The sequence below is a fragment of the Eretmochelys imbricata genome, chromosome 3 (genome assembly GCF_965152235.1).
Source record: "Eretmochelys imbricata isolate rEreImb1 chromosome 3, rEreImb1.hap1, whole genome shotgun sequence".
Classification (NCBI taxonomy): Eukaryota; Metazoa; Chordata; order Testudines; family Cheloniidae; genus Eretmochelys; species Eretmochelys imbricata.
In genome coordinates this window covers 202,920,749-202,944,486 of record NC_135574.1, presented here as the reverse complement: position 1 = coordinate 202,944,486, position 23,738 = coordinate 202,920,749, and the positions used below count along the sequence as shown (strand labels likewise).

Genomic DNA, 23,738 nt, shown 5'->3' with positions numbered 1-23,738 from the left:
GTAGGCAGGGGTAAGTTAAAAGCTAGGGAGGGACACTGCTTTAATTTACTATCCCAAGCTTCTGTGAAGCTGCTGAAATGTACAAAGCAAGGGAGGAAAGGAATCAAAAAAGGAGGAAATAGGTGAAAAGCATTAGATAAGTGGCTCTCAACCTTTCCAGACTACTGGAGCCCTTTCAGGAGTCTGATTTGTCTTGCGTACCCCCAAGTTTCACCTCATTTAAAAACTACTTGCTTACAAAAATCAGGTATAAAAATACATAAGTATTGTCACAGCATGCTATTACTGAAAAATTGCTGACTTTCTCACTTTTACCATACAATTATAAATCAATTGGAATCAATATTATATCCATATTGTACTTACATGTCAGCGTATACTTTATAGAGCAGCATAAACAAGTCATTGTCCATATGAAATTTTAGTTTGCACTGACTTCACCCATGCTTTTTATGTAGCCTATTGTAAAATTAGGAAAATATCTAGATGAGATGATGTACCCCCTGGAGGACCTCTGCGTATCCCCAGGGGTACGTGTACCCCTGGTTGAGAACCATGGCCTTAGAACATTATCTGTTCATACAGTATTCAAAAAACAGCCAGCAGGTGCAAAACAGCTACATGAGTCTCCATCCCAGAGCAGAAACGGGTGTCTGTCAATGTCAGATAGCAAGAAAAATTATTGCTCAGCTCAGCTGCCCTCGATTATTTTCCCCCTGTGGAAACAAGCATTTAACGGAAAATGGTACAACATGGTCAGTGATCTCATGCACTTTTGTCCCTATGTGGCTGACACCCTATGCACTGGCTGTCTAGAATATGCCATGGTCTTTCCTTAAGGCTAGGTTGTCTTACTTCCTATGCACCCAGTCAGGGGGAGTAAGGGAGTCCCAGGTAAGCCTTTTATTCCCTGGCATGGGCTACCTGCATCATCACTGGTGACCTTGTGGGGAGAACATGCTCCACTGGGCTGCTCTTTAAATGCAAATTATGAGATAACTCTGTTGGAGTAGCTGAATTAGTTTGACAGTTTAATTTTTGTCAACTCAAAGGCTGCATTAAGTGACAAATGAGTAGACAGGTGATCAGTGAATATCCTAGCAGGTGAGCGATTATGTGACAATTAACTGGGTATGCACCATGCATATTTTGAGAGGAGTGGCATGTAAATACATTGGATTGTAAAATGTTTCTTTGAATTGTCAGGCAAAGGGGAGAAATTTGAGTAGCAGGGGGGTGGGAAAGAAATGGGCACAGGCTTGGTTTCCCTCACCCTCTCCACTTAAAAGCAATGGCCCAGTGCAGAGGGGGAAGTCACCTGCTACTGATCTGTACCAGCAGCAAGATTACGTCCTTCCTGGAGGAAGTGGTGTGGGATGGAATGAATTGAAATGTTCCTTTTGTTGCATGGTCTGCTCCCGCACAGCTACGTACTCCCCCTGAGGCAGGGCTGACTGGTAAATTACACTCTACTCCTTGAATGAGTCTGGCAGAATCCGCATGACCCTCCCAGCCCCTGCATTGGGCCCAATCCATTCCAATGCCTGGAAATAACACCATTGCAGAGCACACCATTCTGGTTCTTTATAAAGGCCAGATTTCCAAAATGGATGCTGCATCAGGGTGGTTTCCCCGCTCCGGCCCTGAAGGGCTTAAAACAGCCCTGGGAGAGGGCTGTGGCAGAGGGAAAGCTGGGCTGATTGGGAAAGCAGCCATAGCTGTAGCCAGTGCAATCAGGGCCCAGCTGGCCCTTATAAGAGGGCAGTGGGCCAGAAGGAAAGGCAGTCTCTCTCTAGTTGCAGAGAGAGAAGGACCTGTCTGCCTGGGAAGCTGAGGAGGGTACCTAGGGTGGAGCAGTGCTGGGGAAGGGTAGAGGGAGCTAGGGAGTTCCAACCTAGCAAAACCCCAGGCTGCAGGCCGAGATAAGGACCCACAAAGGGTACTGGGGCTGCCGAGGGGTAGCCCAGAGATAGGCAGAGGCAGCAGATCCAAACCCTCCTTGCCAAAGATGAGTGGCCTTTACAGACTGCAGTCTACCCCAGTGAGCGGGGGCTAGATGGTGACAGGCAGTAGTCACTGAGGTGGAGATAGGGCGTTGGGGGTTCACCTGAATGGGGAGGCCCAGATTGTGGGTTGCTGTGGTGGGCAGAGCCCCTGAGTAAAGGGCACCAGGGTCTGGGAGGGACACCGGGGGCCAGCAGCAGGCGAGACATGAGCTGGCAGAGGGTGCTCCGGGGCTGGAAAGAGCTAATTCCCTGGACAACCAGCAGTGGGCACCACAGCAGTGAGTTGTCGTTGCCCCGCCACGTGCCATGAAATGGTATTCCAGAACAGGTAACAGAAGAGTCATGTATTACATCTCAATAAAGCCGAATGTCGTGCTTTGACAGTAAGCAACTCAGGACAGGGAGTCTTTGTACAAACAGCTAGCACAGTGGGGTCCTGGTCCCTCCCTGCCTCCTTTATCACACCCCCCCCCCCCGTGATATCACAATATAAATAACAAACATGCATGGGGTGACGTTAACGCTGGGCTGTCTGTCAAGTCACCCTTACTGTGACCAACAGGCTGAGGTCTGAAAGACAACAGTAAAGATCGAGCCATTATTACGACAAGCCACAAGAGGGTGTGCATTAGTAGGTACTGGTGCATGTCCGGAGTGCATTGTGAGACACAAGGAGGGAAGGCTGGGTGCTTTTGGCATGCAGTGACAAGACACGCATCTGTATCTTGCTAATGCACATGCTGGGATGGCTGCTTGCTATTAGATTGTGGCTCCTGAATTTTAACTAAAGAAAACTGATTAAAAGCTGCCCAGCTATCGGCTGAGTCCAACCACCCATGCTGCACGGGAGTCATGGATTCCCTTTGAAGCACCACTTCTGTTGTTATTCATAGGGTACCACCTAAATGCCCCAATGTGCTAGGCATTATAAAGCCATAGTAAGAGGAGGTCCCTACCCTGAGAAACTTACAATCTAAGTAGACCAAACAAGTTTTATAGAGGGCAAACTGAGACACAGAGAGATGAAGTGACTTTTCCAGGTCTGCGGCAGAGCCAGGAATTAAACCCAGATTCCTTGCATCTCCATGCATTGTCTTACCCACGAGACCATCCTACTTCTCCAGGAAAGCGCTCCTCGGGGAAGAGAAAAATGTTACCTTCTCTTTTGTTCAAGTGATTGTGCTCAGCAAGAGCTAAAGAAGTAGTGTGTGATTTTAACTATGCTGGCATTCTTTGCGTTCTCGTACTGCATAGGAACCCTAGTCATGGACCATGACCCCACGGTGCTAGGTGGTGTACAAACACAGAACAAAAAGATGGCTTCTGCCCCACAGAGTTTATAATCTATCCTATTTCTCGCCCGTTACATTCACATAAGACATGGCCCTCAGCCTTGTGCCTAACAACCCACTAAATAAGGAATTACCACTCCCATCAAGACCTCCCCCTGTCCTATCTGATTGTTGTGTTTTGGTGAAGAATGGGTTGAGGGATGCAAGGAAGGGGACACTGCTTTCCCCCACCCCCTATCATCCTCTCCATTCCAGCACTTACAACTTAGAATTTACAGAGACTTCCTATATGTAGCCATAGGAACATTTTCTGTTCTGGCCTGAGATGACACTAGAAGATTGGTGTGAACTATGCGTTCTGGGTCGGGGGAGGGATAGCTCAGTGGTTTGAGCATTGGTCTGCTAAACCCAGGGTTGTGAGCTCAATCCTTGAGGGGGCCATTTAGGGATTTGGGGCAAAAATTGGGGATCGGTCCTGCTTTGCGCAGGCGAGTTGGACTAGATGACCTCCTGAGGTCCCTTCCAATCCTGATATTCTATGATTCTATGATACTGCCAACAAATAACACTTACTCCTTGCCTTACTGCAACTGGTCTCCTCTGACACTCCAAGTCCACTTTTCCCAGCACTTATAAAGCAGGGATGGGCAAAACAGAGCAGAAAATGTAAATCCCTCTAAAACTTTTGCTCATTTTTTTGGGCAAACTTAAAATAAAACCTTATGGTTCGGGCAGTTTTTATGGTGGATTCTCTGTACCTTGAAGTCTTTAAATCACGAGTTGAGGACTTTAGTAACTCAGCCAGAGGTTAGGGGTCTATTACAGGAGTGGGTGAGTGAGGTTCTGTGGCCTGCAATGTGCAGGAGGTCAGACTAGATGATCACAATGGTCTCTTCTGACCTTAAAGTCTATGAAAGGTTTGCCACACCCCACCCCATCTTCTACTTTCAGGTTTTGGCTGTGCTTTATTCTGTAAGGCTCAGATTCATAGGTGCTGGGGGTGGCTGTTGCATCCCTTGGCCTGAAATGGTTTCCATTATATACATAGCTCACAGTTTAGTTCAATGGCTCTCAGCACCCCTACTATATGCATTGTTCCAGCACCCCTGCTCAGATCCCCAGCTGGTGTAAATCAGTGTGGTTCTGTTGAAGGACACCAGCTGAGGATCAAGCCATGCGTGCCAAAATACCATAACTCCCGCAGTATTTCTGGCCAGGAACAGATGCAGAAGTACCCAAATCTCTCTTTAAAAAAAGCTGATTTTCATGAGATTTCCAGCCTAAATTTGCAGAATCAGGAGGCGTGGCTGTTTATAAACATCCACATTTTAGGAGAATAACCTCAGTTCCCAGCCCCTTGGACTTCTACTGTCACTATTACATGGCTCCTAAAAGTGAATATTCTTTGGTTTCCTTTTTTGATACTTCTCCCCTTTAAACGTTTTCATGGAGCAAGTTCTAGACCAGGGGTGGGCAAATGCCTGAGGGCCACAACAGGGAATAGAAATTGTATGGCAGGCCATGAATGCTCACAAAATTGGGGTTGGGGTGTGGGACGAGGTGCGGGCTCCGGCTGGGGGTGCGGGCTCCGGGGTGGGGCTGGGGATGAGAGGTTTGGGGTGCAGAAGGGTGCTCCATGCTGGGATTGAGAGGTTTGGAGTGGAGGAGGGGGATCAGGGCTGGGGCAGGGGGTTGGGGAGAGGTTCAGGGGTGCAGGCTCCGAGCGGCGCTTACCTCAGGTGGCTCCCAGAAGCAGTGGCATGTCCCATCTCTGGCTCCTAGGTGTGGAGCAGCCTGCGACCCTCCGAGCAGGGCCGTGCCGCGGCTTCCGGGAGCCACATGGTGCAGCTCCCCAGCAGGAGCTCACGGGCCGACTTAAAACAGTTCGCAGGCTGGGTGCGGCCTGCGGGCCGTTGTTTTCCCACGCCTCTTCTAGACAGATGTTGGACCAATGCTCATGTTTCAGCAGTGATTTTACAAGGTCACCCATTGTTATGAAATAAAGAAAATGACACATTTGGTTCCTCCAGCCCTGGAATAATAGCATTTCCTGGACATATATTCAAGACCATGTATACTTTTTTTAATAATCTTTTGAGCACCCCCCCCCCTTTCTTTTTTTCAAGTTAATATAGCCTGCACAACCATGTGCTGTGATCCGCGGTTCTAAACTGTCAGTCGTTGGGATGAGAAACCACCACGATACATCTCAGTGATATGGAAAGTAGCTTTTGTGATTTCAGTGGCTGTGATGGTCACTTGTAATAACAAACTATCATTCTGTAGTTGTTAAACTCATCTTATTGTTTTATCTTAACCAATGTGTTTGGATTAGAGTGGAGGGGAACTCCATTTAGAATAGCAAGGCTGGGGCATATAGGATTTCCTTTGATGAAACGGACTGTCTATGAGCATGCATTGTTCTGTAGTGTGCTGGACAGGACAAGACGCACATTTCTGGGGGAAGATTTGGGACTGGGAATTAGCGGGTGTGGGCCTGTATGTAATTAAGAAGTGACTGGTCAGAGCACTCACCTATTTAGCTGGGAGTGAATTTGCATGCTGAAGTCAGTGTGAACAGGCCAAGAGGCACTCCAGGCCAGAGATTTTAGGGGACACAGTTGTTCAAACAGTCCAGATTGTACCCTGGGGACGGTCACAGTGGCTTGCTTCCAAAGTTGGTTTAAAAAAAAAAAAAAAGAGGAGGGAGGAGGAATTTCTCCCCCCCCCCCCGTTATTTTTGACATTTGAATTCCATTGAAATTTCAAAACCTGAAAAATTTCAATCAGTTCTATATTTGGTTTATAAAAAGAGAAAAAAATTCACTGACATTTTCCCCTATTGCTTTTTAAATTTCAGTATTTTAAATGTCATTGAAATGTTTAAATATAATAAATTTTAACCAGCTCTCCTTTGTTCCCTCTAAGTCGGTGCTAATTAATGCCCCAGCTCTGTGCTGCCAGATAAACATATTGTGAAATCAAGCTTCTTATCCCAGGCAAATTCTAACTCATTCTGCTACCTTCCTTCCCTCTACAGCTCTGCACTTCCTGTCATAAACTGTCACGGCTGGTGCTGTGCCCTGTTCAGCAGTTACCCAGAGGAAACCTAGTAGATCTCACAGGCTGTTTTGAATTTAATCTGTTTATTTTTTTGCAAAGCACTTGGAGAGCCTTAGATGACAGACATCACACAAATGCAGCCAGCGTATCCTCATTAAAAACCTATAAACCTTTTGGGGAAAGACAGGTGGAAATTTCCAGAGATTTATTCAAACAAGCCATGTAATAGTGGGTATGTCCACCCCCTTCTCTGGAGATCCCTCTGCAGTAGAAACAAGAAAATATTTCAATCACCCTTTGCTATCGATGGGGAGACAGCATGATACACATGTTCAGAGTAGATTCTTTAGTCTCCCAGTGCAGCGCTGTGTGGACACAGTATAGGGTTATCCTCCAGCAGCAAGCACTCAGCACTGAGAATTTACACCTGACAGGCTTAAGGAAGATGCTGACCAGAGTAAGTGAGCACAAGCCATAAATCACCCCCACTTCAAACATACCCCTTGAAGAGGGAGATGCCAAATGAGGTGACTTGCTGCTACTCAGTGAAGTACTTTGGCTTTCCAGAGGCAATGTTCCTCTTTGTTCCTTTGAACTTCTATCTAAAATACAAAACATTCCTGGCTTTTTTTTTTTTAACTGAATATAAATACCTGCTTGAACCTGACTGCATTCTCGATCTTCCCCAACAGATATGGACAGTCACTTGAATTACCTTAATACCTAGCCACAAGGCAACGATCATTTGCTGTGGCTTTGGTAAACAAGCAGTCGTTGTTCCATGTAGGTGTTCCTGAGTGTAATGTCTCTTGTTCCAAATGCCTTTGGAAAGTCCATGGCAGAGTGTGTCACAACAGGTTATCAGAGATTTATTCCCCTCCCCCTCCGCTCTTCATTTAAAATGCTGAAAGAAGAGATTTTAGATTGATTTCTTGAGTGCCATCAAGTCAAAGACACCATGACCTTGTCCTAAAATCCATTCTCTGTTCGTCCTGATTGGTAATTAGAAAACTTTAGGAGTGAATTTAATCACCAGGCAGCACAGCCTTGGAAGGACACAGTGTCGTGAGATAAAAACAAATGCAAGGTGAAAAAGGTCACGTTCTGTAGGGATGACGTGCTCGGACATCCCAAAATCTTCTCTGACCTTAAAAATCTCACCTTTACAACAATTACCACCATGTTATCCCAGGGCTCTGAAGGAACAGTGAGCTACTGTTAGCAATAAAGTCCTGACATTGGAATGTGACCCCTGGCTCTTATTGCAATACAGACTCATGTTCCTGATCAGTGTTAACAATCACTTAAAAATCAAAGAATACAAGAAAGTTACTGTGACTAGCATAAGAACTGATCTCTGGTGGAAATTTATACTCTAGGTGAACTGATATGTCAAGAGCATCTGAAGTTACTCAAACTTCTCATTGCTTAAAAGCGAAAACAATTATTTTTTAATCCATTATATGTGCGTGCCACTTCTCCAGAAGCACACATGGTCCAGACCAAATTACCTGTGTCACATCCCAAAGTAATCTCTCTCTTGCTAGTACATTCATTGATAACCATTCTAATCATTTGTCACTTAATGCAGCCATTGAGTTGACAAAAAAATAAACTGATCCAACAAAGTAATTCACATTTAAAGGCACCAAAACTATTTACTGCATGTACCTAAATAATTGCATCATGTACCAAATCAGCAACCTGCGCATTTCCCACACACTTTCCAAGTGCTGATTCGGTCTCAGTTTTGTGCTGTTACTTTGCAGTTAAAAAAAACCTGAATTTTAAAGCCAATCGGTCCTGACTCCTTTGTCTTCAAGGTATAAGGGACATCTGTGCTTTTAGGGTAGGGTTTTCAAAAGTATTGGCTTAATTCTGCCTCCATTGAAGGCAATGGGAGGTTTAGGGGTTTCATAAATAAAGTTCAGTGTTAATGAATCTTTGCAACACTAACTTTGTGAGCTGAAGAAGTAAGATTCCTTTCTCTCCCCCCCACCCCAGCCCGAGAACCCAATACTCCTGAGCCATAATCCAGCCACTGAACCACAAGACCATCCGTCCTTATTCAGCCTTGTGGCTGAAACATATTTGACAGCCTTCTCCATAGGCCCCAAAACACAACGGGGCAGAACCTCTGCCGGTGTGAATGGTCAATGCTATGTAACAGGCACTCTTCAGAATCCTGCAGAAAAACATCATTGCGGTGAAGCTCAGGTTGCAGACACTTATCCATGTTTCGAGTGCACGTTACCTTTCAAAAACATTAGAGTTTAAAAATACTTATACACACTAAAAATCCGGGAATGCAGTTAAGGTTGCACTTCTCAAACAAAGCACCCAAACTACATTAACTTTGTACCCTTAGAGATGCCAGATTACTGCCTTTCCTGATAGCTATGCATAGATAAGGGAATGGGAGTATTTCATGTTCTCAAGGTGCCTCTATAAGTTCTAATAATTACATATACATTAGCACACAACCAGTGGAAAACTCTTCCATTTTACAGTGTCACAGGAGCAGGTAAGTAGCTGAGGATCACCTAAATGGAGAATGAGCATTCTAATAGAAAGGACTTTTTTAGCTTCACATGTTAAGTATAATACAGCAGGATGGCCTAGCGACTAGAGCATTGGACTGTGACGCAGAAGATGTGAGTTCTATTCCCAGCTCTGCCACTGGCCTGCTGGGTGACCTTGGACAAGTCATTTCACCGTGCTGTGCCTCAGTTTCCCCAGCTGTAAAATGTGGATAAGGATTTCTACCCTCCTTTGTAAAGGAGCATTTGAGTGTTGAATAGCACCATAATGGAGCCAGTTTTTCTTAGTATTAAACCACAACTGCTGTTTTGGGTTTTTCCAATAATAATTCCCAATAGTAAAGACTCCTCCCTATAAAAAGTAACACTGAAAAAATATACTGGCCCTGCTTCCAGTCCCATTGACTTCAGTGGGAATACCCATTGTTAATGGAGTTTGCATTTCATCCTTTCTAAAAGCTGATATAATGGTATTTACTCATCCAAGGTTATTAATCCTATATAATGCAGAATATTTGTTACATATGAATAGGCCAATAAACACTTGCAAAGGAAAAAAGTGAGCAGTTATTTGTGTGAGCCTTTTGGCTGAACATCCTAAGGAGACTTCCAATTAGTTGAAGACTAATTATTTTTAATAGAGATAAGCTATCTGCATTGTCCTGTGATGTAACACACAGGGTCACACCTGTTATGTCTTCCATAGGCATTAGTTATACTCTATATGTTATAGTGATAACGGGGTGTCTTGTGCCCATCAGGAAACAAGGATTTCATTAACATCTTGTCCCTTGTTATATTAAATGGTTAAGTGTGATCCAAAAATTTCAAGTTAAGTTAAGGCTGGTTTTCTTCTGTTATAACCACCACCATTAACATCTTTTTAACCTTTTATTAAAGATACAGAAAAAGGAAAAACAGTTTCAGCATTAGAAATACAAAATGTTAAGAGTAAGGTTTTCATTTTAGCCATTTCCCTTATTCTCTTCCCTTTAGCTGCACAGAGTTGTTTATTGGGAATGCCCCTCTTTGTCTGTCTTTTAGACGTATAAAAGATGGTAGTAACTGGCCTTTTTTGGAGAAAAGGTTAGTTTAGATGATCTGGTGCCATCATTGAAGTCTGATCCTGGTTTGTTTGTTTTTTTAAGACGAAACATGACAAACACGCACTGAAAAGAGAACAGCAAAGATAGAAAAGCAGCTTTGGTCTCTGGTGTGTTTTTCAGACTCCTGAGCAGTGAAGGTAAGCCAACCGAATTTTCTAGCATAGACCAGGCCTAAGAGAGCCCGCCACCCAACAAAACTGGTCTCTGACTACCCGACAGTAATGGCTGGCCTTTGTAGAGATGTCTAGCACGTAACCCAGCCACTCAGACTGTGCACTAGGTTTTGTGGTTTGCCCCTAGTGGCACCAATAGGACACAGCTTTGATTCAGCTGCCCGGCAGGAATGCACGTCATTGGTCATCTGAATAACTGAGTGGAGGAGCAGTGATTCACTATTTTGAGATATGATATAAATCCCCCTGAATTTCATCCTCGCAAAGAGAATCTGACGAAGGTTGAAACTGATCTAAAGATTGTTGCCTACTGCTGTTAGTACATTTGTCTGAGTCAATAAACATGAGTGTCAGTTACCCGGGGTTGCAAATTTGCTGGAGTGCAATCCAGTTTTGAAGTTTTCCCACATCTCTCATTAGCCCGCCGGAGGCTGAAACGTGGAGGCTGAAACATACCCTGATGGCAGATGTGTGAAGACGAGTGTAGAAATTAAAATCTCAATTAGCAGATTAAATACTGCTTACCCCAGGGGTGATCCAAAGCACACTGAAGTCAATAGGAGTCTTTCTACAGAGTGCAGTGGAAAATCGATCGGGCTCCCAGTAAGAGCTGGTCAAAAAAACACTGTCAAAAATATTTTCCATCTTTGGATGGAAAACTTCGGGGGTTTTTTGTTATTAAATGGAAATTTTCAAGAAATTCCGTGTGCTCAAAAAGTGTTACTTAAAAACTAATTTATTTTCTCTTTTCAAAGAAAAAAGTATATGGAAATGAACAATTTTTCATTTCTGGGGTTTTTTTTTTGGGGGGGGGGGGGGGGAGGGTTTCTTGCTGGAAAAAAAATTATTTCCCAACCAGCTCCACTCCTAGTAAAGACTTTCAACCCGTTAAAGAGTGACTCTGTCTTTTTCCTACCTTGAAAATGCTGCTACGTTATCTGCTAATGTCTGTTGATTGTCTGCTCCTGACCGGTAATAGTCGTACACTGCTTTTGGAAGAACTCTCTTGGCATATTGTTCAAAATCACCCACACAAACTGGTTTTCCAGACATTTTGCGGACCCCACAGGATAAGTCTCTTCTTACATTCCACTCTTTTTAAGGTCTATTTTTCGGCCTGTAAATAATTAATGTGTGACTTTTCCAAAGTTCAAGTATCTGAATCATTTGAATTGATTTTTTAAAATGTGCAAACAACCCTGGCACATCTGGACATTCTCTTTGGACTTTGCCATTCTGTTCTGATTCACAATTTGAGGGACGTGCCCAGTGTGTTCAGGGCAGATCCAGACTGTAAAAGGTCTACAACATGGGGAAAAGGAAAAGCAAGAAATAAAAAATGAATAAATAAGCAAAATAAACATATTGGCACTTTACGGATGCATGAATTAAAAAGCTTAACCTAGGCTAGTCCCTCGGGTCAGGGACTCTCTGTGTGTATGCGTGTGCGTCTTGTTCAGTGCTCTAGACCTTGCCAGTGCTAAAGACTAAAAAATTCTGATCTAGGCAGTTTGCAAAACCAGCTCCAAATCCAGGTTCAAACACCCACAAACGTAGAGGATTCTCAGATGTCTACAGGTAAGGCCCCTACTCAGGAGATCTGGCCTCAATGCCCAGTTCTACCACAGGTTTCAGAGTAGCAGCCATGTTAGTCTGCATTTTCCACAGTATGCATCCGATGAAGTGAGCTGTAGCTCACGAAAGCTTATGCTCAAATAAATTGGTTAGTCTCTAAGGTGCCACAAGTCCTCCTTTTCTTTTTAGTTCTACCACAGACTCCCTGCCCCTGGGTAAGTGACTTTCTCCCTGTGGCTCAGTTCCCCCTTTGTAAAATGGGATAATAATCCTTCCTCTCTCCCACCCTGTCTTGTCCACTCGGACAGGAAGAGACAATACGTGCCCCAAAGTACTTACTGTGTGTCTGTACAGCACCAAGCACTGTAGAGTCCACTTCTGTAACATAAATAAATCCCACCTCTACTGATCACCCGTAACACGTAAAACTGGCCCCTCACTACTTCATTGACCAACACCTAGATCAATGGTGCTGTGCTTCCTTTTTTCCCCTGCAGGGGGGGCTGTGAGCAGCGGAAGCCTCTGCCCATTCCACCACTGCAGACACAAGCTCAGCGGGTGGGGGCCAGTCCTGTGAGAACCCCAGTGGGAAGAAGGCTGAATGCCCCAGCAAAAGGAGAGGTTGTTGAGGGAGTCAGAACAGTGAGTGGAGGGTTGCGGGGGGGGGGGGGGTTGGGGAGGGAGGGGGTGATCTTGGTTCTCTCACTAGCTCTCCTCCCCCACCCATCAACTCCTGGTGGTCTCTTCCCTCCCCCCATGCCCAAGCTCCATGCTCACCCACATTATTAAGACCTCACCAACCCCAGTTCGTTTGCCGGCCCGGCCCTTATCCTTAAATCTCTCTCCATACTGGGAGGAGCAGTGCATGATAGGACTAGTGGTTTCTATGGGTTGCAGTCTCAAAATAAAGATTAGGCAGGATTCTACTTTTGGCTTTTATGCATTTTAACAGATAACATTCGCATTTATTTTCAAACTACACCTAAAGACATCGTCTACAAGTAATGATTTGCAAAGTCTTGTTGAAACTGTGCAATCAACTGAGATTTATGCCTTAGCTGGAAATAAAATGAACTCACCTAATAGCTGTTATTTATCCAAAACGTAATAACTGTAAAACAAGTCAAGATTTAGAAATTAAATCATAGTACTTTGACTATATAACATTAATTTCTTCTTACCAGCTTGCCAAAGAGAATTGTAACTCACAAGCACAATGTATCTTAACGTTTTCAAATTTCTTGCTCTGTGGGTGTCGGTTATTAATGATGAAGATGTTTTCCATTGCTGTTTGGGGTAGAGGGAGAAATCTAGAACTGAATTAAAATCTTATCCTTCCAAGTCATAGGATGAGGTACAGTAGAACTTTGAAGGTCACCTACAAGCTCGGTAGGTCATATTTGGGTCACCACAGGTCAACATAGGGCCTGATTTCTCACCGCATGACTGCACTGTTGAAGTGACACCCGCTTCAAACTGGAGTAACGTGCTGATGAACCAGGCTCTAGTATCTACTTGTGATGTGCTATCCAATCAGGAATTGCACGTAATCAAAAAACAAAGCCAGCCACCCAGTCCCTTGGCCATTTGCATTGTAGAGTGGCTTTATGTTTCTTTAATGAGGCTGCAAAGTAAATAAACAAACAAACAAAACTGAATCACAATACTTCCTAGTACACTGTAATGTGATACAGGCTGTTTTTTAAACCAGTGCCTTTGTCTTGTTTTAAAGGTACATCTTTTTTTATGGATACACTGTCCAGAGTATAACATCCAACGATGAGTGAGAAAAACAATTCAGCAGGGATTTTCTAACATCTTTTAAGAAACACCTTAGGGATCGGAACAGGATGGGTAGTGCTGACCATACGGTCAGTCTTGGGAAACATTTAAAGAAAGCTACAGCACTTAGAGAGAAAGCTGTATGTCTCTAATTGCTTTTCCCATATGAAGAGAAGATTAGTCTAAGAGGCTTGCGAGAGAGAGGTTTATGCTTCTTATGGGTATTCATCTGCTGAGAACTTTCATGAGAGGAATTACTGGAGATGAATATTAACATAGGTATAATTATACCAGGAGATATTTTATCTAAAGAATGCAGGTCACACATCCATGTCAATTTCCAGCAAAATCCAGAATGGTTTAATTGACATCTCTCGCCCCTCATGATACAAAATTGGAGCTGTATCCTACCTTTTTTATTTCAAAAGCATACAGTCTATGCTAAACAGGCTATCTATCCCAATGCACACCAGAGAACAAATACTGTGTGATAGCCAGGCATTTTAATACAGGCAGCTGCATTCAAAGGTACTTTGTATGTCACTTTATAATCTTGATAATTTGCCCCAAAACTGGTGAAGATAGCTTAGCTGCTCCACTCTTCCCAAGCTGTTCATGCCACCTCCCCCACCCACTACGTCTTTTCATTAGTCACCCTCACATAAATGAGACTACCTTTATGTCACTAAGTAGTTATTTGGTGCACAAGCCAATGCTTCCTCTCCCATACTATGGGACACAAACTCACCACACACACAAAACAGGGGAGAATGCTCAGTCCAGACTGGCTAAGAAGGTAAACCTAGGACCAAATTCTGGCTGCTCTGTGCACAGAGCCATATGCCAGAAAATCCTCAAGGAACAGGAGAGACCTTCCACCTCAGTTTTAACCCCCCTCCCAAAGCATTCCACAGCTGTCCCATGACAGGCGACCAGGGAAGGACACTCCTGGTTGGAGCCTCAGTATAAGAAAACGTGGTCCACACGTTCGTATGTATAGGCTACCCTGACCCAGCAATGGGGACTATGAACACACCTCAGACAGATCATTCATGTTCCTAGCAGAGATAAGGTGGGTAAGGAAGGCTAGTGGGCAGGGCTGGGTCGTTACTGGCCACAATTCAGTAGCACGTTGCTATTTCAAAGGTTGCATTTGCAATATCCATGCATTTCCATTATGGAGCTACTTACGCGATAGGCCGGAATTTGTCCCATGTTTTTGATGTAGATGTAATCTATATATCTTTGTGTACATCCTCTGATTATAGATGAACATTCAGCAAGCAGAAAAGGATGGCTACATTATTTCATGTTCATTTTCACAGCAAATAATTCACTCTGCTGTACTGTGAAAAGATACGCTATAATCCCAGCAAATTGCCTTGGAGGTGGAACGAAATGCTTTTTAAAAAATGTACTAAATGTATAATCGCCCTTGGTGCTCTTTCCGTCTCCCCAGCAGCCCTGCTTTCACTGACGTAGGTGTTAGAGATGTCACTCACACCAGCCTACAGAACATGTCGCGAGGCACCACTGTTTAAACACGCCCTCTTCCCCAAACAGCAATGCTGTAATGATGTCAGGCGCAGAAGGCATCAAGCACCTGTGCCCTGTGGCTGTAAGGAACTGTTTTAGAAGAAGGGGTCCAACTAATCTGAGAAGGAGTTTGATATATTGTGAATGTTGAACAGTGCATTCATGCTACCACACACGAATGCCATAGACATGCTTCTGAATAGCATAGTTAGGGGCTACCAGGCTGGGATGGAAATAGGATGGGATGAGCAGCTTTTTCAGTGACATCACCTCCTAGCTTAGGGTGGCAGTACACCTCTACACTTAGGGGCTCGCGTTAGGTCTTGTGTTGGGAAGGCAGCAGGCGATATCATACATCGGTGTCCCAGATGCCATGGGCAGCTCGAGACTGATCCGTATCTGATTGTCATGTACCCCATCAGGATGGGTCTGCTTCATCCACTGGGAGCAACCCAAGACCATCAAGTAGAGGGTGGGGCAGCTCAAGCCAGGGAGGCAGGATACATTTATGTTGCCCAGCAAAGGTGCTTTGAGCTTTCTGCATTGGCTGTGAACACGTTATCCCATCCGGCTTCTCAGCACATGAGAACAGGGGGGTTATGAGTCTGCCCATCCACACTCCTTATTCTTAAGCAGCGCAGCTGTCCTCTTAGGCTACAGATGAGATGTATAAGGTGTGTGGTTACTGCTACCTGATCATTTCTGACCGGGGGGAACCTCCAAATTTATTACAGAGCACATCAAAAACTGGTTGTCTGACTATAGGTCTGATCATTTGGCCTCTTGCAGGTACAGCCCAGTGCACCGGACAGCCTCCTCGCTGCATCGGACAAGATATATACGCTAGCTCTGACATGGCTTCCTTGTAAGTAATTGGCTCCTTTATTTTAACGAACCTATGCACTTGCTGTCCTGCAGGATGAACGTCTCCTTCTGTCTGCTTAATGAGACCTCCGCGGTCTGAGCTTTCACCTTCGGGAAAGGCAATGGCATTTTGAGGCTCAGCAAAGAGCTCGCTGGACAAAGGCAAAGACAGCTGATAAAAGTCAAAGAGCAATCCAACTGAAACATTCAGATGTAATTGGAGGGGTCGAAAGGGGACAGAAATCAAGGCAATGTTAACATCCTATTCTGCAGCTATCACTGCTTCTCATTTGTTCCCCTGGCAGACACTGGAGAGTTACCATGGGAGTGACACAGCAGTGAAAGATTAGCCAGGCTGTCCACAGAACGCTGCCCTTTCCCAGGATTAAAGAGACAGTGAAGACAGAAGTCATATGTTCTTTTAAAAAAAATTATCATCCTTGTTTCAAGCACCTTCAGTGATTAAAATGGAGAGGCTGTTCTATTCAGGTTCTTAGCGAGGGCTCTTGATCACTGAATCAGAGTGATATTAACGCTAGGTTTCCCTATTTATGCTCTTTGTTTACTTTTCACTCACCTTGGCTATGAAGTCAGACAGGCCTGGTTCCTTTAGAGCATAAAATGCTTTCACAACAGTATAGTAGCTGAGTTATTGCCGACCACTTTTTGGCAGAAGCTGAGCTTTCCTTTTTCAAGGCTGAAGTCCAGGTCCTCTGCAAAGCTGGCCTCCCAAAGTAAGGTCTGATCCCTGCAGCCAAGCAGCTGCGTCTGGCAGTGGCTTTTAACCTTGGGGGTGGCCAAATTAGGCTGGAGCATGGTTTAGTTCAGCCCGTGTGGATGGGGTGAGGCACCAAATTGGGCACACTAGTGATAGCACCCGCTGGAAGGGGGGGAACAGGGTCAGGAAATGTTGTGAGGTTCACATCAGAGCCCTCATCTAAGCAGCCACTTGGGGATGCAGGCTCTGCAGGGGGTGTAGCTGCCCCGCCCCACAGATCTTGGGGCTCCTCAGGGAACCCCCAGTCCTGCAGAGAGTTAACACCTCTGTGCTACTCCCCAGACTCTTCCTGAGTAGCCGGGCTCCCTGAAGAGCCCTCGTGTCAGAAGGCAGCTATCCTGTGATTACACAGTCCCCACCCACCAACTCTCACAGCTTTTCTCTGATCAGCCTTTAGTGTAGGGGCAGATGTATGCTAGGATGGGCCCAACCACAGAAAGGTTCCTACTGCTCCCACCCTTGTCAGAGTGCCAGGCAAGTCCATTTTTAAAAAGGAAGTCTAGCAAAGGGAGAGGCAGCGTTCTGTATTGGACAGTATGGCCCAGCACTTCTGGAAAGATAGGACCAATTAGCCCTTTGTTTAATGAAGCAAATCAAAGAGGACAAGTTCTACAGGCAATCCTGTGAGCAAGAGTCAGAATCAGATGAGGGTATTCTTTGACAGTTCTCTTGCTTGTTCTCAGATGAACGATCATCCACGCTTAAAGTGTAATTATACTCTGATATTTTGGTAGAGTGCCTCTCTAGGGCCCCATCAGAATGCCTTGCAAACATTAAAGAATCTATGCTCAAAAGCACGGCAAGGCAGATAGGTGTGATTATCCCCATTTTACAACTGGGCAACTGATACATGGAGGTTAAGAGACTTGCCCAGGGTCACACAGTGAGACCGCACAGCCAGAGCTACATTTCAATCAGAAAGACATATCTCCTTTTATTTACACAGCTACATGTATCTCAAGTCTGGCCTGGCCTGGCCAGGCCCTTAATAACATTGGCAACGGTATATATCCTCCCTTCCATGCCTATCTAGACAAATCACTTTCCGTGTGTGGATCCACTTTCTGTGTGGATCTTTCTTCTGCCAGACTAACAGTGACAAGGCCTGGGGCCAACCTTCCCCAGTGGTGGCCATAGTCGCAAACTGAAATTTAAGATAACAGAGAGGTGAGGGACTGACACACCAATTTTACCTTCCCCTGTGGCAACCTGTGAGTTGAGGGCAGGTGCGCAGTGCCGGGTTGACAGTGGTGGGGAAAAGGGTGGCTTCTTGGCCAGGCAGAGCGAATGGTGGATGATAGCAGGGGAAAGCTGAGGGGCTCTGAAGAGAGACCATTCAGCCGCACAGGGTCAGAAGGACGGTGACCTCTACCTGGAGATCAGACGGTGGAGTGATAAGTGCAGGAAAGGGGCTTCTGGCAGAATCTGCAGGACTCTGTCATGAAGATAGGGGGGTATTACAAAAAGGGAATGTAACATTCTCTCCTCCTTCTTAACCAGGGTGATTTAGAAAGAAGCTGCATCCATCTCAGGTGTAGGTTTTGCACTCCCATTAGAATAGGGCGATTTGGTCCCAGGAAGCTCTTGTGACGTGTCAGGGCACAAGCCTGGTCAAACACGCAGTCAGAGCACAGGTTTCCCCAGACCGCGCCATTTCACCTGCTGGTTTGCAAGAGGAACAGCCTTTGGGATTCTCAGCCAGCGCCTGCCTCAGCCTGTGCATTCTCCACCTCCCTCACCCCAGGCCAACTGATAGGGCTCTGTGGGCCTCTGGAGATCAAGTCTGTGCACCATCATTTGAGAACCTCTGGCCTACAGCTTTAGCATCCTTCTAGACACCAATAAAAGAGTGCGAGAACAGGCTTCATTCTCCATGAAAACAGCCCAGTTTCTTTGCTCACCTTGAATGGCTTGCACCACTCCCACGCTCCAGGTATATTCACTGCATGAACTCTGAGGAGATACTCCACATTGGGTGTTAGGTTCCACAGTTCCACAGAGTTGCTCGCTATTTGGAAGAACCATGGGCTGAGCTTCTCAATGGCCATATCTGTACTGTTGGTGTCTACTTCCTGCATGACCAGCTGGTAAAAACTCACCTGCTGCCTGTTGAATGGGGCCATCCAGCAGAGCCCACATGAGCTTTCTTAGACCTGTGGATCTGCAGAAATCATCCGCAGACTAGAGAATGGGGAGAGGTTGTTATCTTTAGAGCAAACACCATAAATGGCCATGCTGACACACACAAGCAGCCTGCTGTTCTGTGACCACAAATGCCCCTAGCCACCACTGTTATCTAGAGCCATATCCTCAAAGATATTTAATGCCTAATTCCCCTTGATTTCAATGGGAGTTGGGTGCCTAAATACTTTGAGGATCTTGGCCCTAGTGACTAATGAATTGCACTTTCAGGTAGGAGGTTGAGGGTACATACTTTACATACGCTGCGGTGTGTGTACTAGCATTTGTGAGTAAGTGAACTGTGTGCATATCTTGTGTACATCATTTGTCAGTATATGAGCCCAATTCTTTTGTCACTCACACCTGTGTAAAATCAGGAGTAACACCATTGAAATCAATGGCTTTATACCAGTGTACAACCAACCGACGTCAGGAGAGAATCAGGCTCTTTGTGTTTATCATTATTCATTACAGTTGGTTGAATTTCTTTGGTCAAAGTTTTCTGCATTAAAATGGATTTCAATGAAAATTGAAAATTTTATGGAAAATTTCATTTTATTTGTTCCCCCCCTTTCTTTTTTTAATATACACTTTTCCTCCTCCCACCAGAAAAGAGGGAGAAAAGTAAAGAAAAGTTGGGGGGGAAGGGAGCGGAGGGGAACACTTTTTATTAAAAACTTTTTCCAGTGGAAGAGTAGAAAAGAGTGTGTTAAAAAGCAGGAGGAAATGTTACATTCACTTGTTCTTAAAAATACACGTTTTCTAGTTGGAAGGAAAGGTCAGAAAGAGCTGGGAAGGAAATGGGTTGTATTGATAGGACTGAGTACAGGTGGGAATAGAGTCAAACAGTGAATGAGGTTGTGAGTAGGGCAGGCTGGAAAACAAGAATTCCACTTTGCAAGGGCTTTTGAATTTTTTTTGGGGGGGAGAAAGATAGAAAGAGAGACCTCTGCCTCATTATAGCCAATAGCCCAGTGGTTAGGGCATTCATCTGGGATGTGGAAGACCTGGGGTCAGGTCCCTGTTCCATCTGATTCAGAGCAGGGACTTGAACCTGGTTCTCCCACATCCCAGGCATGTGCCCCTGCAGCCCAACTACTCATGCTGGAAATGAGGAGCCCCTGGCCTGCTTCGCGGGACAGTGCCTATAGTGAGTGTGAAGGACTGGAAAATGAAGTTAAACAGTCAAGATGGGGCAAGGAAAGGGAATGAGGCCCTCTTGGACTTGAAACTTTTGATGGAGCAAGTGGCAATTTTAATTTCCTTTCCTAGTGCCCAGTTCACTAGCAGCATGATGATGGATGGGTGGCTTTGCTGTAGCTCTGTGTTGGAGATCTAGAAAATCCAGGCGGTGGGAGACTGCAATAGTCCATTTACTCCCCATGCCAATGGATTCAGGGTGTGTCATGGAGGAATATACTGGCCTGAGACAAGGAGGTGGGGAGGGGTTGGGATGTTCTACTCGTGCCACCTGGCAAGCCGTCCTACAGAGTAGCCACTTTTGGGGACCAACACAGCCAAGAAAAGCCATGTTCCACTGCCAGGGAAGTGCATTCCTCAGACAATGATACATTGATTACTGACTGATCAATTCTACCTCATTGATTATAACTCACAAATCAGGAGGTTTGCTTTTAACATGAGATGCATCCTTGTACCATGGCAAAGGTCACCCTGTTATTACAGTAAAAATTAAAGTAAACAAGTCTGAGCTGCTTCCAGTTACTCTCTACTGAAATGAGCCAGCCATTTGTCCATTGACCTTCAGATGATCTCACCTCCTGCCATATTTAAAAGAGCTGGTTAAATACAGCACAATATTATAATAAAGACAATAAATATTAAAATAAGTTATCAGTCAAATAAATATACCACTTGGTTAGCGTTTGACCAGCTCTCACACTGAATCACACCACTGGTCCACCAAGTTCAGAGACCCGCCTTCAATGATGACCAATGTCTGATGCTTACAAGGAAGGCAAAAATACACCTAATTGTGCTATATAGTTGGCAAGAGAAAAACCTCCTTCCTGACCCTCTGCAGCAGTCAGCCTAGGCCCTGAATCATGAAGTTTGATCTCCCTTATCATCAGTAGCACAGGAATTTTCTGGCCTAATATTTTTCACAAGGTGGTCTGGTTTCCAGAGACACAAAATGTTCTTTGGAAAATGTGGATTTGAATGAATTTTTTTTTGTTTGTTTTATTTTCCACCCAAAAAAATCCCTTCACCTCTACCTGAGCCACCATGAAGAGACACATTCTAAACTATGCACCAGTCATGCCAGGCAGCCAGTACTTCCCATGATGGACTGGCCTCTCTGAGTGGCCAGGATGCATCATGGGAGGTGTAACATGGCAGAACAGTCCAGCCCTTAGAGGAGAATGGGGGCACGAGGCACCATGGTTCAGGTGGATCCAGACTGAAGTTGAATGGATCCAAAATTAAATGTTTCAAGTTGGGTTGAGAAACCAAAAATGTGATGTTTCAATCTGGGAATCTCAAAATGTCTCATTTTGATTGAAATGCTTTGAGGTTTCTGTATCAGATATTTTACGGAACTTTCTGTTCCAACATGGTGACAGGACCACTGAGGTCACAGGGGAGTTTACATGGGAAGAAGGCAGTAACGTGAGCTGCAGAGGAGTATGGAATGAAGGCTGTGCCAGGAACTGATGCGGGCGCTGTGGAAGCAAGAGTGTGGAAAGGAACAGGGGCAGGAGAAAGAGGGACTACAGTCTGAAGCAGGAAGGGACTACAGTATAAAGAGGTGGCATTTCCTTTCCTGAGGGTTAATAACTACAAAGAGGAATACCTTCCTACGGCAGTTGCTTAGGGGAAACCTCTCCATTTGTCTGTCTGCATTTCAGACTGAATTTACCAAGAGAAAGAGTCTCTCACGTTGAGAAGGGCTCCCCCCAAAGAGTTCCAACACAGAGGGCAGGCCAAAAATTCTGAGAGGCTGACGACAGGGTAGAGGCCCCTCGGTGTACCTATATTACAAGAGTTAAGGTTTTCAAAGATCCCCCAATAGGTCTATGAGATGTTTATCTCTGGCTTCCAGGGGCTAATACTATTGTAACTTAGGACTCTGGGACAACACAGTGTGCGCATGGTGGGGAGAGGAGGGGAAAATCCAGAGCTACCAGCACCATGTTGTGAGGCTGCCTATAAACAAAGCAGCAGTGTGCATGCAAGACCTTGCATTGAGCTTGTGAGAACAGCAGGGACTTATGGGCAGGGGCAGCAACTTTCTAAGATGCCTTGGGAAGACCAGTGCTGTTAGGGGTGGGTGCCTATGCATATCTGGCACGACAGGATGCAAGATTAGGTGTAGGTTGCAGCGAGGACCAGTATCACGTGCTAGGGCAGAGCCGATGTCAGGATTCATCAGTGTAATATATAAGAGCAGTGTTCCTTAATGTAACTTTTCACCTTTCGACCTTCTCTGTGCCCCTCGCTCCACCCTCTCTGGCTTTTTTTTTTTTTAAATAACTAATTTAACGTGTGTTCTGAACGTTTGTCATTGACATGACCGAGGTAGGGGCAGCACTTCAGGCAGATGATGTAAATGAGCCCGCAACGGCAGACAGGTGGCGCCAGCAGCAAGGATGTCCATTCCAGTGCATGGGAGGACTAAGGAATAAGGAAAATGGAGAGCAGCTCCACTTTTTCCCACCTGGTTACCCCTAATTCGCTCACCTAGTGACCCCCACGCCACCCTCAATCATTCATAAAGTCCCCCACCCACCTTCCAGCACCTGGGTGGATTTGTCTTTTGTTCCTCCTTTTTCTTGTTCTCATTTTTCCTGACTCTGTTCTCTTGTCTAAAAATGTAGAAGAAAGGCAGAGATGCCCATTGGGAACTAAGCTTTTATAGCAGGATTATTTACAACAGACACTCTCCAGACAGAATAATTCTTGGTTTAAATCCTTATCCACTAAATACCACCACATAATTCCCAAAGAGGAAAATTAAGGATTTGTTAGGAATTTATAATCTGCTATTCCAGAGATCCTGTGATTTTTATATTTTTTCCTGTCCTAGAGATTCTGTGATATTTTTTATAAAATGTATATATATTTAAAGCCACATAATCATATACCAGTCAAGGAATCAGCTACTAAAAAAGTTAAAAAAAAAAAAACACTGCCTTCTCCATTCCACAAAGCAGGCCTGTCTAATGAAACGCTGAGGGAATACTGAATTAATATTTTATAAGTGTTGATAAAGATTTGAGAGTGCTTCAGTTACTCAATAAGTATTCTCTCTCGGGCCCCCGATAGTTTAGTTTAATGAGTGTCTGAGAAGCTGTGGTAAGCAATGATAAAGTGTGAGGAAATCCCTACTTTCCTGTACTACTGAGCCACTCACCAAATTGAAAAGATCTTTGTCCTCAATATTTCACTTAGGCTCAGAGTTTATACTCTGAATAAATGGTAATGGCTCCCTATTAACTTCTAGGATGGTAGTGCTTTCAGGCTAACTCCACACTGGCCTTTGACAATGTAGCTAGCCACATTTTTATTATAGTGGAGAACAAACATTTGATGCTGAGATTCAAACCATGGAGCTGTACAGAATATTCACAGTGAACCTCAAATGCAGACAGCTTGAGCCTCGATACCTGGATTTGAAAGTCTCTCTGGAAGTCAATTAAGTCAAAGAGGGAGGGAGCACAGACTGGTGAGAGAAAATGAAGGAGAGGAGTTTGATGTCAGATTTATAACCAAACACACATACACACACAGGTCATTTGACTTTGAGACTGTTCGAACCAAACTTAGTTAAGATAGCAAACCCTTTCACAAAAGCCACATGAGTCTAATTTGAGAAACATG

General features: G+C 44.8%; 1 protein-coding gene across 1 annotated transcript in view; it reads right to left on the bottom strand.

Annotated features, from left to right (window-relative positions):
* The window catches only part of HAO1 (hydroxyacid oxidase 1), a 45,810-nt gene extending 34,577 nt beyond the window's left edge, over positions 1–11,233 (bottom strand). The window contains exon 1 of the mRNA XM_077812058.1: positions 11,097–11,233. Within this exon, the coding sequence (XP_077668184.1) occupies positions 11,097–11,233 (137 nt within the window). The remainder of the gene's footprint in view (positions 1–11,096) is intronic.
* Positions 11,234–23,738: the final 12,505 nt, after the last annotated feature.